General features: G+C 53.9%; 1 protein-coding gene across 3 annotated transcripts; it reads right to left on the bottom strand.

Moving 5' to 3' along the window:
• Nucleotides 1-361: 361 nt before the first annotated feature.
• On the bottom strand, nt 362-10,145 carry B4GALT7 (beta-1,4-galactosyltransferase 7). Of its 3 annotated transcripts, none has more exons than XM_074313389.2 (6): nt 9,987-10,145; nt 5,887-6,249; nt 3,006-3,231; nt 1,897-1,980; nt 1,557-1,645; nt 362-1,071 (listed from the first exon to the last, which is right to left on the bottom strand). In XM_074313389.2, exons 1-6 carry the CDS (start codon nt 10,034-10,036, stop codon nt 1,038-1,040), a joined length of 846 nt encoding a protein of 281 aa, XP_074169490.1. In that variant the 5' UTR covers nt 10,037-10,145; the 3' UTR covers nt 362-1,037. The 3 variants fall into 3 exon arrangements, with proteins under 3 accessions (XP_074169490.1, XP_019566605.2, XP_019566606.2); XM_019711046.3 differs by having other exon boundaries at nt 1,557-1,661; XM_019711047.3 differs by having other exon boundaries at nt 772-1,071; nt 1,557-1,661; nt 9,869-10,002.
• Between the last annotated feature and the right edge of the window lie 2,711 nt (nt 10,146-12,856).

The following is a 12,856-nucleotide window of genomic DNA, read 5'->3' on the forward strand; positions in this document are numbered from 1 at the left end:
AGTCATGGCCGAAGCATCCTGCCTGCCCTAAGTCCAGTCCTGTGGATCTGTGTCTGTCCATCCCAGTGAGGAAGGAGGAAGCCCCTCCCAGAGTCGGAGCCCACCAGAGCCTGGCAGTGGTCAGACTGCCCAGAGGGCCATGAAGGCTGGGCGGCGGCAGGAGGTGCAGGAGCCTGGGCCTTTGGCTGCTCCCCCACCTGAGCTTCCCAGGCCCTTGTCGTCCCCAGCTCTGCCCCAACTCCCTGGCAGCTTATAACTAAGAGCTGCCATCTTGTGCCCCATCCCCTTCCCCTCAGCCACAGGTGGCAGACCGGTGGTCAACATATTTTGTTTGGACTGCCACACTTTTTTAAAGTTTCAATTAGCTGCTATCATTTAATAATTAAGTAATTTCACTTAAGAATCCAGGAGTCTAGTTTCTTTTGAAAAACGAGAAGACCCGGCAACATCAGGCCCACATACGTGCCAGTGACAACCAGCCAGAGCTGCTCAGCTGTTCCCTCGCTGTGGGGCTTGCACTCTGGTTTCTGCAGTGAAAACCTCCCAGTCACCCTGGCATCCAGGTCAGCAGCCTGGCCTCCGAGCTGCATCTCTGCATGAGGCAGTTGGCGGAAGGGATGAAAGCCCGCAGGTCTCGGTACGCAAAGGACGGCAGAGCAGGGCAAACAGGAGGGTGGACAGGCCCAGTCGGGAGCCACATCCCAGCCTTTCTCTGTCACTGTTTATCGCTAGCAGCATCCCAGGTACCCTGTGTCCTGTCCTCACTCAAGCCTGCCTCCGGGGGCCAGGCTGCTACAAACGTGCAGCTTGCCGTCTGCTGCTTCAGGCCACTCCACATCCTATAGGAGCTGGGCGCGGGCCTGAGGCTTTGTCCAGGGCCTGAGTAGGTACAGGCTTCCTTACTGTCCAGCCAACTCAGCCAAATGTGCACCAGGGGGTGGCAGCCTTGTCACAGTCCAACATGATGTTGAGAACAGTGCAGGGGGCCCCTCCCACAGACAGGGCTGTGCGGGAATCCACATGGTACTTCACGGTGCTCAGGCCTCCTTCCCGGTCCACCTTGAATTGTTCCTGGGAAGGAAAGGGGGAGAGAGCATATGCTCAGGGCTTTGTGGGTGCCAGCTGCCCACTGATGCACCATGATCTTGTCATCAGAGTTCCTGTGTGACCCCACTGAAGAGAGGAGGGAAGCTCAGTTTCGTGAAGGTTCTCGTCCATGGCTGCACCCCCCCGTACCCCCCTAAGCAGGAGAGCAGGGATTTTTCAGTTGACTAGTATGGCTCCTAGAGAAGAGGCTGTTTGAGGGATGGGGACTCCTGGGTCTAAGGTCTGTCTAGGATTCTGGCACCTTCAGCTGAGCCCCCCTCACCCAGCCTGCGTGAGGGTCAGCCAACCCAGTGCCCAGGTACCCATGGCAGCCACAAAGCAGGCAGAGTGCCCAAGCAGAATGCCATCAACTGAGCTGGGCCAAGCAGGGGAGGATGGGACCATTTAGACCCAAGAACTTGGAGAAATGCTTGGGCCTATCTGTCCCACATCAGGGGACCAGCCAGTACCTGTTTTTGCGCTGCGATGCGCTTCTGGTCCCTCTTCCGCCAGGCTGGGTCATGCAAGTGGTGAAATGTCTTGTATCCAGTTGTGATTCCTGAGGGGCGGAATAGCTAAGGAGGCCAAAGCAAGTTGGGTCAGGCCACCCCTCCTGGAGTCCTGGCCCTCACTAGTCAGTCCCGCCACAGGCCACAGGCGGCCGCCTACATTCCCATTCTGCAGAAAAGGTCTGCTGGTTGGGGGCAGGGCTAGGATCAGGGTGCCAAGTCCCAGGAACTTCATCTGAGAGCAGAGAAGGGAACCTCGGGGAGGCCCTGATGGTCAAGGAGGTGGGGCGTGGAGGGTTACCTGGAGGCCAGCTCCTCTGATGCGCCGGTAGAACTCATCGTCCTCACGGCCCCAGCCCCAGAAGCGGTTGGACATCCCGTTGCACTAACAGAGACAGGCAGCATCACTTGCCCCATCCTCCCAGGGCGTTCTCTGGCCTCCTGCCACTCGGAGTACCCAGCCCAAGCTGGGCTGGGCCCCCTTTCCTGGCAGCTTGGGACAGACACACCCAGATGCTTACAGTTCCCACAACCTCTGCAGTACTGGGGGGATAGTCAGTGCACCCCCGTCCGTTTGCTTGGTCTTATGGGGCCTTGAACTTGTGTGAGATGATTAGTTTCACAAAAACATCTGATCAGTAGGAAGGGACCTCTCTGGAGAGATGGTGGTGGGCAGAAATGCCAGCTCCTGCTGGATTTCTGCCTTCCTATTTCTCCTGAGGTGGCTCTGCCCTGGTCTCTTCCTCCGTGTGGGAGAGGGACAGTTGGGCTCTACGGCAGACACTGATTTTTGCCATCAGACTCAGGGCTTCATTTACTAAAGCTGCCTTCAGCCGACCAGGTGGAAGCCACTTGGTTCTTGCCACTCTGCCCCCAGCCACAGACAGACTCAGGGATGGGCCCAGGACCAAGTTAGGCCAGTCATGGGCCAGTGTGGTGCAGCCCGGGGACTCCCGCTGGCTGCTGGGGAAGGAGCTCCCCCTTCCACTGGACTTGGGCCTAGACAGATGCAGACTGCAGCCATGGCAACCACCTTTCACCCCGAATGTCTGGAAAGAAATCCAGCCTAGAGAAGGCAGAAATGAGAAACGGAAAGAGAAACGGTGCCTTTCTGACACTGTCCGAGAGGCTGGGCAAGGCACACCGGAAGCCAGACCCTCCTCTCGCCCCACCCAGACATTTCCATTTTGAGACCCACTGTTCCCCACTTTTCTGAAATCAATTGTATCTGAGTTTCTGTTACTATGGCTGAATGCTCCCTAACTGACCTGCTCATTCCCGCTCCTCTCTCCTATCTCTGGATGTTCCTGGGTTCCCCTGCTGGGCCCCAGAACTGCTATGCCTCCTGCCAGTGCCCCCAACCCAGGCGGGCACTCCCTGGCATGGCAGAGCAGGCTGGCTGGGCCTCACCAGCTGGTAGTGCTGCTTGGAAAGCAGCAGGATGCCACCGACGTAGGTCTTGTAGTGGTAGAGCGGGTGGAGCTCGGGCGAGGCCACGTGGAAGGGCCCTGCCTCGGGAAAGCCATAGTCCAGCTCCTCGTTGAGAGGGAGCAGGTCCACGTCGTGCATGGCGATGTAGTCCGTGCTGTTGCCACTCTCCAGGAAGCCCACGTTGATGAGTGCTGCCCGGTTGAACCTGCGAAGGGTGGCCGAAGCTGGGCAGGGGAGGGCAGCGAGCTGGCTCTCCCCCAAACTCTGCATGAGAGCCTGTCCCCCACAGCACCCACCCCAGTGCCCACGCTGCCCTCCAGGCTGACACTAGTCACTATGAAGCTTCCCAGATGCACGTCTGCCCCTCCACTCATTGCACAAATGTTTACTGAGCACCTACTATGTCCCAGAAACTGTTCAGAGCACAGGAGATGCAGCAGTGAGAAACCAAAGCCCTGCCCTCAAGGAGCTGATACTCTAATAAGAGGAGACAAAAATAAACAAATAAGTGAATACGTAACAAGGCAGATAATGCTAAGTGCTGTGGAGAAAAGTAAAGCAGGGTGAGGACCACGCACGCTGGGGCAGAGGCAGCTGTTCTTTTAGACAGGTGGCCAGGGAGGGCCAGAAACGTGAAGGCCTGAGGGAATGAGCCATAGGAAATTGGGAGCGGGGCTCCACGCCTGCCAAGGTCTGAGGCAGGACAGACACCAACGTAGCAAGGCAGAGTGAGAGAGGGGTGTGTAGAGGTGAGGTAAGAAGGTGATGGGCTCATGACAGGCTTGGGCTTTGGCCCTGGATAAGATGGGGAGCCACCAGAGGGCTCAGGGCAGAGGCACAACGTGCTGTGACTTAGGGCGCAAAAGGATCACTCTAGTTGGGGTGAGAAGAGACTGGAAGGCCGAGATGGAAGCAGGAAGATGAAGTAAGAGGCTATTACAATAATTTAGGCAAGGGATGATGGTGATTTAGCTCAGGGAGGTGGCAGTGGAGACGGTGAGAAGTGGGCAGATTCTAGATGGATTCTGCTGATGGACTGGACGTGTTATGTGAGGGAGGAAGAGGAGTGGAGGACGACTCCAAGGTTTTTTGACCTGAGCAACTGGCAGCATGGAATTGCCGTTTCCTGAAATGGGGAAGGCGGCAGGGAAGCAGGTTTGGGGTGGGTGGGAAATCAGGAACTTTGATCATGTTACGCTCGAGATGCCTCTGATACCAGCAAATGGAGGGCTGGCTGCTCCGGCGGCTGGACATGTGGTCTGGGCTGGGAACACAGCCTTGGGAATCACCAGGGTAGAGACAGGGCTTAATGCCCTGGGCCTGGACAAGATCCCCCAGCAAGTGAGTGTAGCCAGCAAGGGGACACCAGCACTGAGCCCCAAGGAGCACCGAGACTGAGCGATCAAGGAGATGAGGCAGAGGCAGAACCCATAGAGGAGGTGAGGAGGGCGACCAGTGAAGGAGGAGGGGACCTAGAGAGTGTCGCCCCAGAAGTCAGATGGAGGTGTGTGAGGAAGGAAAAAGTAATCCACTTGGCAAATGCTGACAAGAGGTCCACAGGATGAAGGCTGGTTAACGAGGTGGGCTCATGGGTGATGTCAGTGAGAGCTGTTTTTGTGGCACAATAAGGGTAAATATCTGAGTGGAAGAGGTTTAAGAGAGCGAGGGGGAGAAGGGGAAGTTTTTCTATAAAGGAGAGCAGAGAAATGAGATGATAGCTGTGGGCAATGTATGATCAAGCCGGGGTCTTTTCCTTTTTAGATGGGAGCTACTTCATTGTGTTGTAAGCTGATGCAAATGCTCCAGGAGGGAAGAAAAAATCCCTCATGCAGGAGAGAAACGGGCCCACAGCTGCAGTGATGTGGGGGGTGGGGGGGGAAGGGATCTGGTGGCCGTGGAAGAGCTGAGACAAGGCATCCAAAGCAGTCCTGCACAGAAGCTGGTACGTGGTCCAGGGGGTGGGGACCTGGGCAAGTTCTCTTCCAATTGGTTCTGTTTTCTCAAATAGGAAGCAAAGTCATCAGCTGGGGGGACGGTGGGGGAGGAGACGGGAACAATAGCAGATGGAGGAATTGGAGGCTTCAGGCAGGGCTGAGGGGCTGCCTGGGCCAAGGCGCATTGTCTCCAGCCACATCCAGCTGCCCAGGAGCAGGGGTGGAGCGAGCAGTCAGGTTTCATCAAGTGGAAGTTGTGCCAAGCAGAAAGGGCAGGGGAGTTGAGGTGTACGCACGGGAGTGATTTTAATGATGGACCATGGAATCCAAGGTAGATCAGGAGGTGAGCATCACAGACGACCGACCAGGCCGGTGGGGTCCAAGAACTGTTGGAGTCTGTCTCCAGCAGGAGTGTGTTGGAGGGAAAGGTGGGGGTGGAGTGTGAGATGCTTCCATGGTGATCGTGGGGGGGGGAGCAGTTTTTGGAAAGGGTAAGGATTTCAGAATAACGCCGGACTGTGAACAACTTTAAAGCCATGGCCTTGCCCCTCCCTTTCCCTGGTCCCCACAGCCAATCCCCCCCGCGAGCCCTGTCTGCGCTGCCTCCATGCCTTCTACCATGCAGGCCAAGCCGCCAGCACCCTGAGCTCTCCCTGCTCCTCCTTGTCATGGGATAAGCTATTCTACATACAGCAGCTACGGGGCTCTTTTTAATATGGAAATCAGATTAGGGCCCTTCCCAGCCCCAAGCTCTTCCCAAAGATGCCTGCCACCACCTACTACCCTCCTGCCACTGCCCCATGTGACCCTTCACAGGCCTGAGGCCCACCAGGCAGTGGACTGCTGCCAGGAAAGGGAGCAGGCCCTGAAAGGCCTGGGCAAGGTGAGGGCCCCGGAGAGGGAGAGCTGGGTCAGGTGGGCCCTACCTGAAATGATCCACCTGGTTGAGCACATAGATGTGGTGCGGGATCTTCTTCCTGCTCAGGAAGCGGTGCATGTGGGGCACAAAGACCAGGAGCTCCTCGAAGCGTTCGCGGAAGGGCACCAGCACCGCCAGGCGGTGGGGGCCCCACGACGGGTCTTCTTCCCAGTGATCAGGAGGTGGCTCTGGGGGGCAGGCCCGGGGTGGGCCTGGGGTCTCCTGCCCTTGCCCCCTAGCTGCCCGGGCCATGTCACCAGAGCAGCTGAGCTGCAGCCAGAGCAGGGAGAGGAAGCCCAGTAAGAGACAGGCAACGAAGAGATGGAAGACGGAGCATTTCCGGCGGAGGCTGCCAGGGAGCAACCTGGACCTGGGACAAGAGCAGGAACGGGTCAGAAGGACGGGCTGAGCCTGAGCCCTTCGGCTTCACCACAACTAGGACACACATGATGGGTCCGCCCCGAGCATCGGCAAGGAGTGCAGAAGCAACTTTAATGGTTTTGCTCATGCTGCTACTGTGCATCAGCGGCCTGCTTGCCGTCCTCGGCCCAGCCCAACCCCCTCGGGAAGCCTCTGCTCACTCCCAGGTCACAGAGCTGCCCCGGCTCCATGATGCTCCCTTATTTTCTACGAGTGAGTCCTGGTCAGACCATGAGGGCAGTGACGAGGCTCCTTGTCTCTTGCACTTACCTTTCCCCAGGACAGTGGCTCCTGTCCTGAGCTGATGGTAGGAGCCCACCTTAGAGATCCCACCCACTGCCTTCCACATCTGCTCCCCTGCAGGTTCACTGCCAACTGAAACGCTGGCTTTGTCCTGCTTCTCACACTAGAAATCTCCCCAAGACCAGGGGCCGGTGCTGGTGTCAGTCCCCAATGTTTACTCTGGGAAGATCAAATCTGTCCCCAAACCAATGCAAGACCCAAACTGACAGTGGCAGGCCACTGAACAAGTCTCAAAGCTTTAGTCCAACAGGCAGCCCATGTGACGAGAGATGAAAGACGGACGAGGGGAAGAAAGATGAGGGCTAGGGCCAACACCCAGGCTCATTTCAGAAACAGGAAGAGAGCTGGATCTCGCAGACCCTGGCATAGTGCTGGGCGAGACTGCCCTGTGGGTTCGAAAGAACAAAGAAACAGGTGGAATTTACCTGATTCCTTTGCCCCTTTCTCTGGAAGTTCCTGAGGATAATGGAGGAGGAACTGAGGAATCCAAAAAAGGGAAGCCCCCCCCACCCCGAATAATCTGCCAAGCAATCTGCTTTATAACCTCTAAGAGTCACCAGTGAGCTCCCAGGCTTATAGATTCTACCTCCTAAGTACCCCTTCACCTTTCCTTACTCATTGTCTCTCTTTTATCTCAGGTCTCATCTGTTCCTTGCCTGGTTCAGACGCCTTTGATCTCATGTATGATCCTCTTCTGTTTATAAGATAACAGCCAAATTCCTTGGCCTGATAGTCAAACCCCTCTGTGACCTGGCCCCATCTCCAGCTGCCCCCTACCACTCATGTGCTTCTTTTTTTTTTTTTTTTTTAGTTGCAGGGGGCGCTGCCCACCATCCCTTGCGGTAGTCAAGGAATTGAACTGGCAGCCTTGTGGTTGAGAGCCCACTGGCCCATGTGGGAATCGAACCGGCAGCCTTCGGAGTTAGGAGCATGGAGCTCTAACCGCCTGAGCCACCGGGCCGGCCCTCATGTGTTTCTCACTCACTATGTTCCTTCCTGCTCCAGCCCCCACACAGCCTGTTGCTTCTGCCTGAAATGCCCTTCCTATTTTATCTGCCTGAAAGCCTTCAGGGCCAAACTCCAATGTCAAGGCAAACATTGTCCCTTTCCCTCAGCTCCAATGTCATGGCCAGCATTGCCCACCCACGTGCACACGCCCCCTTTTGTGTTTCTGTGGCATCTGATACTTCCCTCTTTGGAGCACTCAGAGTGCCTGTGTCCCTGCTTGTCTTCCCCACAGGTAATGAGACTCCCATCTGTGGCCGCACACAAGTCACACAGCAGAGGACGTGCTAAGTGAGTTACAGGAAGGGTTCAAGCAGTCAGGGCATGCTTTAAGTCACACACTAGAGCCACACCAACTCCTGACTCTAGCGGTACAACTGCCAACCTGGAAGCCAGCAGCCCTGAAGCCAGGCCCAAGTCCCACACACAGCAGAGGGGAGGCTGCATAGGTCACCGTCACAGGGAGCTTCTGACTTACCCCCCATTGTCTTGTGGTGGGGGTTTCCGCTGGGGAGGAGCAGAGCCCAATCCTGACAGTGGCCTGGGAAGGCTGGACCCTCTACAGATTCTCCCTCTGGGCTCTTTCTGGGGGCGGGGTGGAGACCGGGGAGATGGACATGGGGAACTATCCCACCTTCGGGGAAGAAGCAGTGACCATTATCCAGGGGTATGGCATGAATTGGACATTCCATGCACTTTCACATGCTGTCCCCTCGGTCTAATTTTCCCTTCCTACCAGGAGCATGTCCCGTGAGCACTCATATCCTGCGCTCTAAGGGCCCAAACGGCTGAGCAACTGAATTTAGAGTTGAGTCCTAATTCCTCAAGACAGTGGCCACTGAGAACAGTTCCTGCTGGTGCCACCTAGTGGCAAACTCCAGGTCTGCAGTCCCAGTTGCTCCCAGGCCCAGGCCACCCAGCTCTGAGGGGCAGACCAGATGAGGTTGTCTCCTTCATCAATCTGTGCCCAATGCTAGGAAAGGGGAGATTCGAACCCAGACAGGCTGGCCCCAGAGCCAGCACTCTTAATTGCTGCATTAGCCTGCATCTGTTGCACTGATCTTTGTACCCCTGTGTCGACAGCAAGAATTGACATCAGCAACTGTTTCTGGGAACACAGTTATGATCCAAAGGTTTATGGAAAGGGACCAGGAAATGGAAATTTTCCTCCATCACTTTTCCTTTCTTTTCTCAATGGCTCTGGTTACAGCACCTCCAAACTGCAAAGCTGACTGGAAGCTACCGCCTCTGTGCCAGGCACAGCATCAAGGGTTGTACGTATATTATCTCCTTTAATCCTCATATGGCCTTGCAGAGTAGTTATGACTCCTGCTTCAGGGATGGAAAAGCTGAAGTCAGAAAGATTAAGTGACCCGTTTCTGGTCACATGGCTATTAAAGAGGATTCTTGCCCAGGGTTGATTCCACAGTTCAGGTTTCCTTTCTATCATGTTCCTTTCTTCTTACTTTAACACCAACTCTGAAAAAAACCCCAAAGGTGAAGAGTTGTGCCCATCATATTCCAGACTGTTTTGGCACCTGGCAAACTTAAGAGGCATAAAGGGAATGAGGTGTGATTCACTGGGTAGAGACCTACTATGTGTTCTAGGTGAGAAGAGTTTTGGGGGCACATCTCAAGACTGAAGTGTCCTCCCAAATGCTGGCAACCAAATAGTTCCCTCACCCCAATTCTACTTTAGTGGGAAGCATCATTAGCTAAGGTCTAGGCCAAGCCCACACCTAACACATGGATCAGGCCCCATTTAAGTACAGCTGCACCGGAAATGAACTAGTGTTATGTGTGAGGAGCGCCTAGTAAGTGCCAGGCAGTGGCCAGCCAGGCAGAGTAGACAGAGCTTCTGTCTGGTGTGTTCTTCTGGGCAGCCAGCAAGGAAGAGCAAGCATGAGGAAGGGAGGGGAGGGTCTGAGGCTACATGGGATGGGGAGGCAGAGACCTGAGAAACGGAATAAAGACCCTTAGAGACCACGGACAGACAGAAAGGGAGATCCACTGAGAGAGGTCACGGAGTCCGAGACCCATACAAAGAGACGCCGGTGGAGAAACACAGAGAGACCCATAATGAGGGACAGCGACTTGCGAAGAGAAGGACAGAAACTCACAAAGGGAAGTCAGAGGAGAAATACAGACCCGCGGGTGACGGAGACCTGCGGACTGACGAAGACTGGTAGAGACAGAGACCCACTGAGAGCGAGATAGACGCCGATATACGGAGAGAGCCAGTGACCCACAGAACCACAGACCCTCAGACCGCAGAGACGGAGACGCGACGACCTCGGGCTCCCAGATTCCGCGGGGCGGCCCGGAAAAAGAGAGGCATCCGGGAGGACCGGGACCGTGCCGGCCGCCGCCGCCGCTCACCTGCCGTCCTCCCAGGGTAGCTGCGACGTTTTCCTCCGGGAGGGGAACATCGTGGGGGGAGGCGGCGGCGCATGGGGCTTGAGCTCCCAGCCGGGCGGGCCCGGCCTCCCCGGCCTACGCGGCGCCTCCGCCTCCCGCTCCGCCCAGGCCCGCCAGCCCCGCCCCTCGGTCCTCCGGGTCCGCTGCTCCGGCCGCGCCATCTTCTCCCCGGAGCTGCGGCATCAAAGGTTCCGCATGCCGAGGAACTCGTGAGCGCCCCTACCGCCTGACTGCCAACTGCCCTGCCCGTTTAACATCCCGAGAAACTGAGACCCTAAAGGGGCTCAAGTCACTGGGCTGGGACTGAACTTACACTCCAGACTTCCAAACCAGCGCCCTGGGATAATTTGTATCTTCCTTCTCTTCTAGAGGGAAGACGGGCAACGTCTGGGATACCCTGTTGTCAACCCAAGTGCATTCTTCCTCTGCAACAAGCTTGGAGGAGGGCAAAGCCAAGCTCAGGGCTCAGTCTTGGGTTCTACCCCAAGGAATAGGTTGGAGTCAGGCACTAAAGATAGACTGCATTCAAAACCTGACTGCCAATTCAGCTGTTTAGGGGCAAGGCACAATCTCTTTTCATGTTCCCTCACCTGAGCGTGTTTCCTGATCTACATGGTTGCTATGAGGACTAAAGGAGAAAATGCACTAGGTACAGCAACAGGCACAATAATCAACGCTACATAAATGATAACTATCATCCAGGAGAAGGGTACTTTGGTGGAGTTGAGGTTAGAACTGAAGGGAATACTGTAAAGAGATTACGTTCCAGTATCTGCCATCTCGGTGGGAACTGAACCCTCACTGGCCAAGTTTCCCACCTGGGAAAAGACAGTGGCAGTTATTAATCTCCTCCGCTCTTCCAGGCAAATTTTAAATTTCCCAGTAAGTAGCTAAGATCTATTGAGTTCTTACTATGTGCAGTCACATGTTCTAAATTCTTTACTATTATCTCATTCAGTCCTTGAGTATTGTGCTTATTATGCCCACTTTAAAGATGAGGGAACTGAGGCACACAGACAATTCGGTATGCAAGACCAGGTAGTTTGGTTGCACAATCGACGGTCTCAACTACTCTCCTTCTAAGAGGACTTCACTGTGGATGTGAAATTAATCATTCCCAGGAGTCCCCTTTCTCCCTTAAACCCAGCAGCATACAATTCACTGGTCCCCTTCCTGCTGAACTCTCCCAGGGCACTGCACCTTTTCCCAGAACCTTGGCAAATCCAGTTTAGGTTTGGCTGATGACAAAGATGAGGCTGAGCCCCTGCAGAGACCAGTCAGGTAAGGCCAATGATGGTGGCAGGGAGGTGGGACTGTGACCCGGAATGTACAAGCCCATCTAAAGGGGACAGCTACCATTCAGTACAGATAATTGTCACATCAGGATGAAGTCCTACTACTGTCAGATCCAATTTATCTCAAGAAATCAGATTTCACATAAAAATCCAAATTTTAAACTGTGACATCCCCAGTCATGTTAAGTACCCTTGAATGATGGGATAAGAAGGGCACTTTACCTCTGTGGTCTTCCTTTCAAAAACCCATAACCCCAGTCCAATCATGAGAAAAACAGCAGACAAATCCCAATTGAGGGGCATTCTACAAAATACGTGACCAGTACTCCTGAAAACTGTCAAGGTCATCAAAAACAAGGAAACTCTGAGAAACTGTCACAGCTAAGAGAGAAGCCCAAGAAGACAACTAAATGTAATGTGTCCTACATGAGATCCTGGACCAGAAAGAAGACATTAGGTAACAACTAAGTATAGACTGCATATAGACTTTAGTTAAAAATAATGTATTGGTATTGATTCATTAATTAACAAATGTACCATATAATGCATGACGTTAATAATAGGGAAAACTATTTTCGTAATTTTTTGGTAATTCCAAAAACATGTTTACTTTTTTCTAAATGTGGTGGTCTAGGTGGTAATATGAGCTCAGAGTACATACTCCCATTAGGTCAAGTGTTCCCAAAATTGTCTCCCCACCCCCTCTCATACACTGCTCTATCACCCTTCCTCCAAGTTATATTCAGGGGATGTTCTACTCAGAACTTTGTTGAACAATGGGTAAAGTCTAAATCTCTTACATGAGGCTCAAGGCTCTTCTATCTCTAACCAACCTTCCTTTCCAGCCTTCTCACAACTCCTCCACCCCAACTCCAGCTGAAACAATGCCCATCCATCTCCAAACCAGCTGTTTGCCTCTGCTTTCCCCAACCACCCCCGTCCTGCCTTTCATCAGAATCTTTCCTTTCCTTCAAGGTCCTTGCTACTTGTTAAATCCATCAGTATCCTCATCCCCACCAGCTCAGGGATTTGTCCTTCCCACACCTGCAGCATTCCTGTTCAATGTACTATTCTAACTAGGCACTTCCTTGCAGTTCTACAGTGTTTCCCCGAAAATAAGACCGGGTCTTATATTAAGTTTTGCTCCAAAAGATACATTAGGGCTTATATTCAGGGAATGTCATCCTGAAGAATCATGCTAGGGCTTATTTTCTGGTTAGGTCTTATTTTTGGGTAAACACAGTACCACAGTTCTGCCCTGGAAAGGTGGGAAGGGTACTTCATGAGGGAGCTGGCGCAGAGAAAAGGCTGTAGATCTGAGCACCAACCCCACAATTTACTTGTTGGATGATCTTGGGCAAAATCACTGACCTCCACTGTAGGGAGATATGGAGAGGACGGAAAGAATGAAGTTCACAGGTGGGTACTCATTGTGGACTGTGAAAAGCTTTGGCCATTGGAAGAACTGACATTTCCTGAAGCACTTCGCAGTGTTATGCCTACTGATAGTAGAGTAACTTTACACTGGACAATAAG

The sequence above is a fragment of the Rhinolophus sinicus genome, chromosome 5 (genome assembly GCF_057876585.1).
Source record: "Rhinolophus sinicus isolate RSI-liver-muscle chromosome 5, RSI-T2T, whole genome shotgun sequence".
Lineage (NCBI taxonomy): Eukaryota > Metazoa > Chordata > Mammalia > Chiroptera > Rhinolophidae > Rhinolophus > Rhinolophus sinicus.

Coding starts and splice junctions, on each gene's coding strand:
- B4GALT7 (XM_019711046.3), bottom strand. CDS start 10,036: ATGTTCCCCTCCCGGAGGAAAACGTCGCAGCTACCCTGGGAGGACGGC. Junction 6,250..9,986: donor CTACCCTGGGAGGACGGCAG/GTGAGCGGCGGC, acceptor CTCTTGTCCCAG/GTCCAGGTTGCTCCCTGGCA. Junction 1,981..3,005: donor CCAAGCAGCACTACCAGCTG/GTGAGGCCCAGC, acceptor TGTCTCTGTTAG/TGCAACGGGATGTCCAACCG.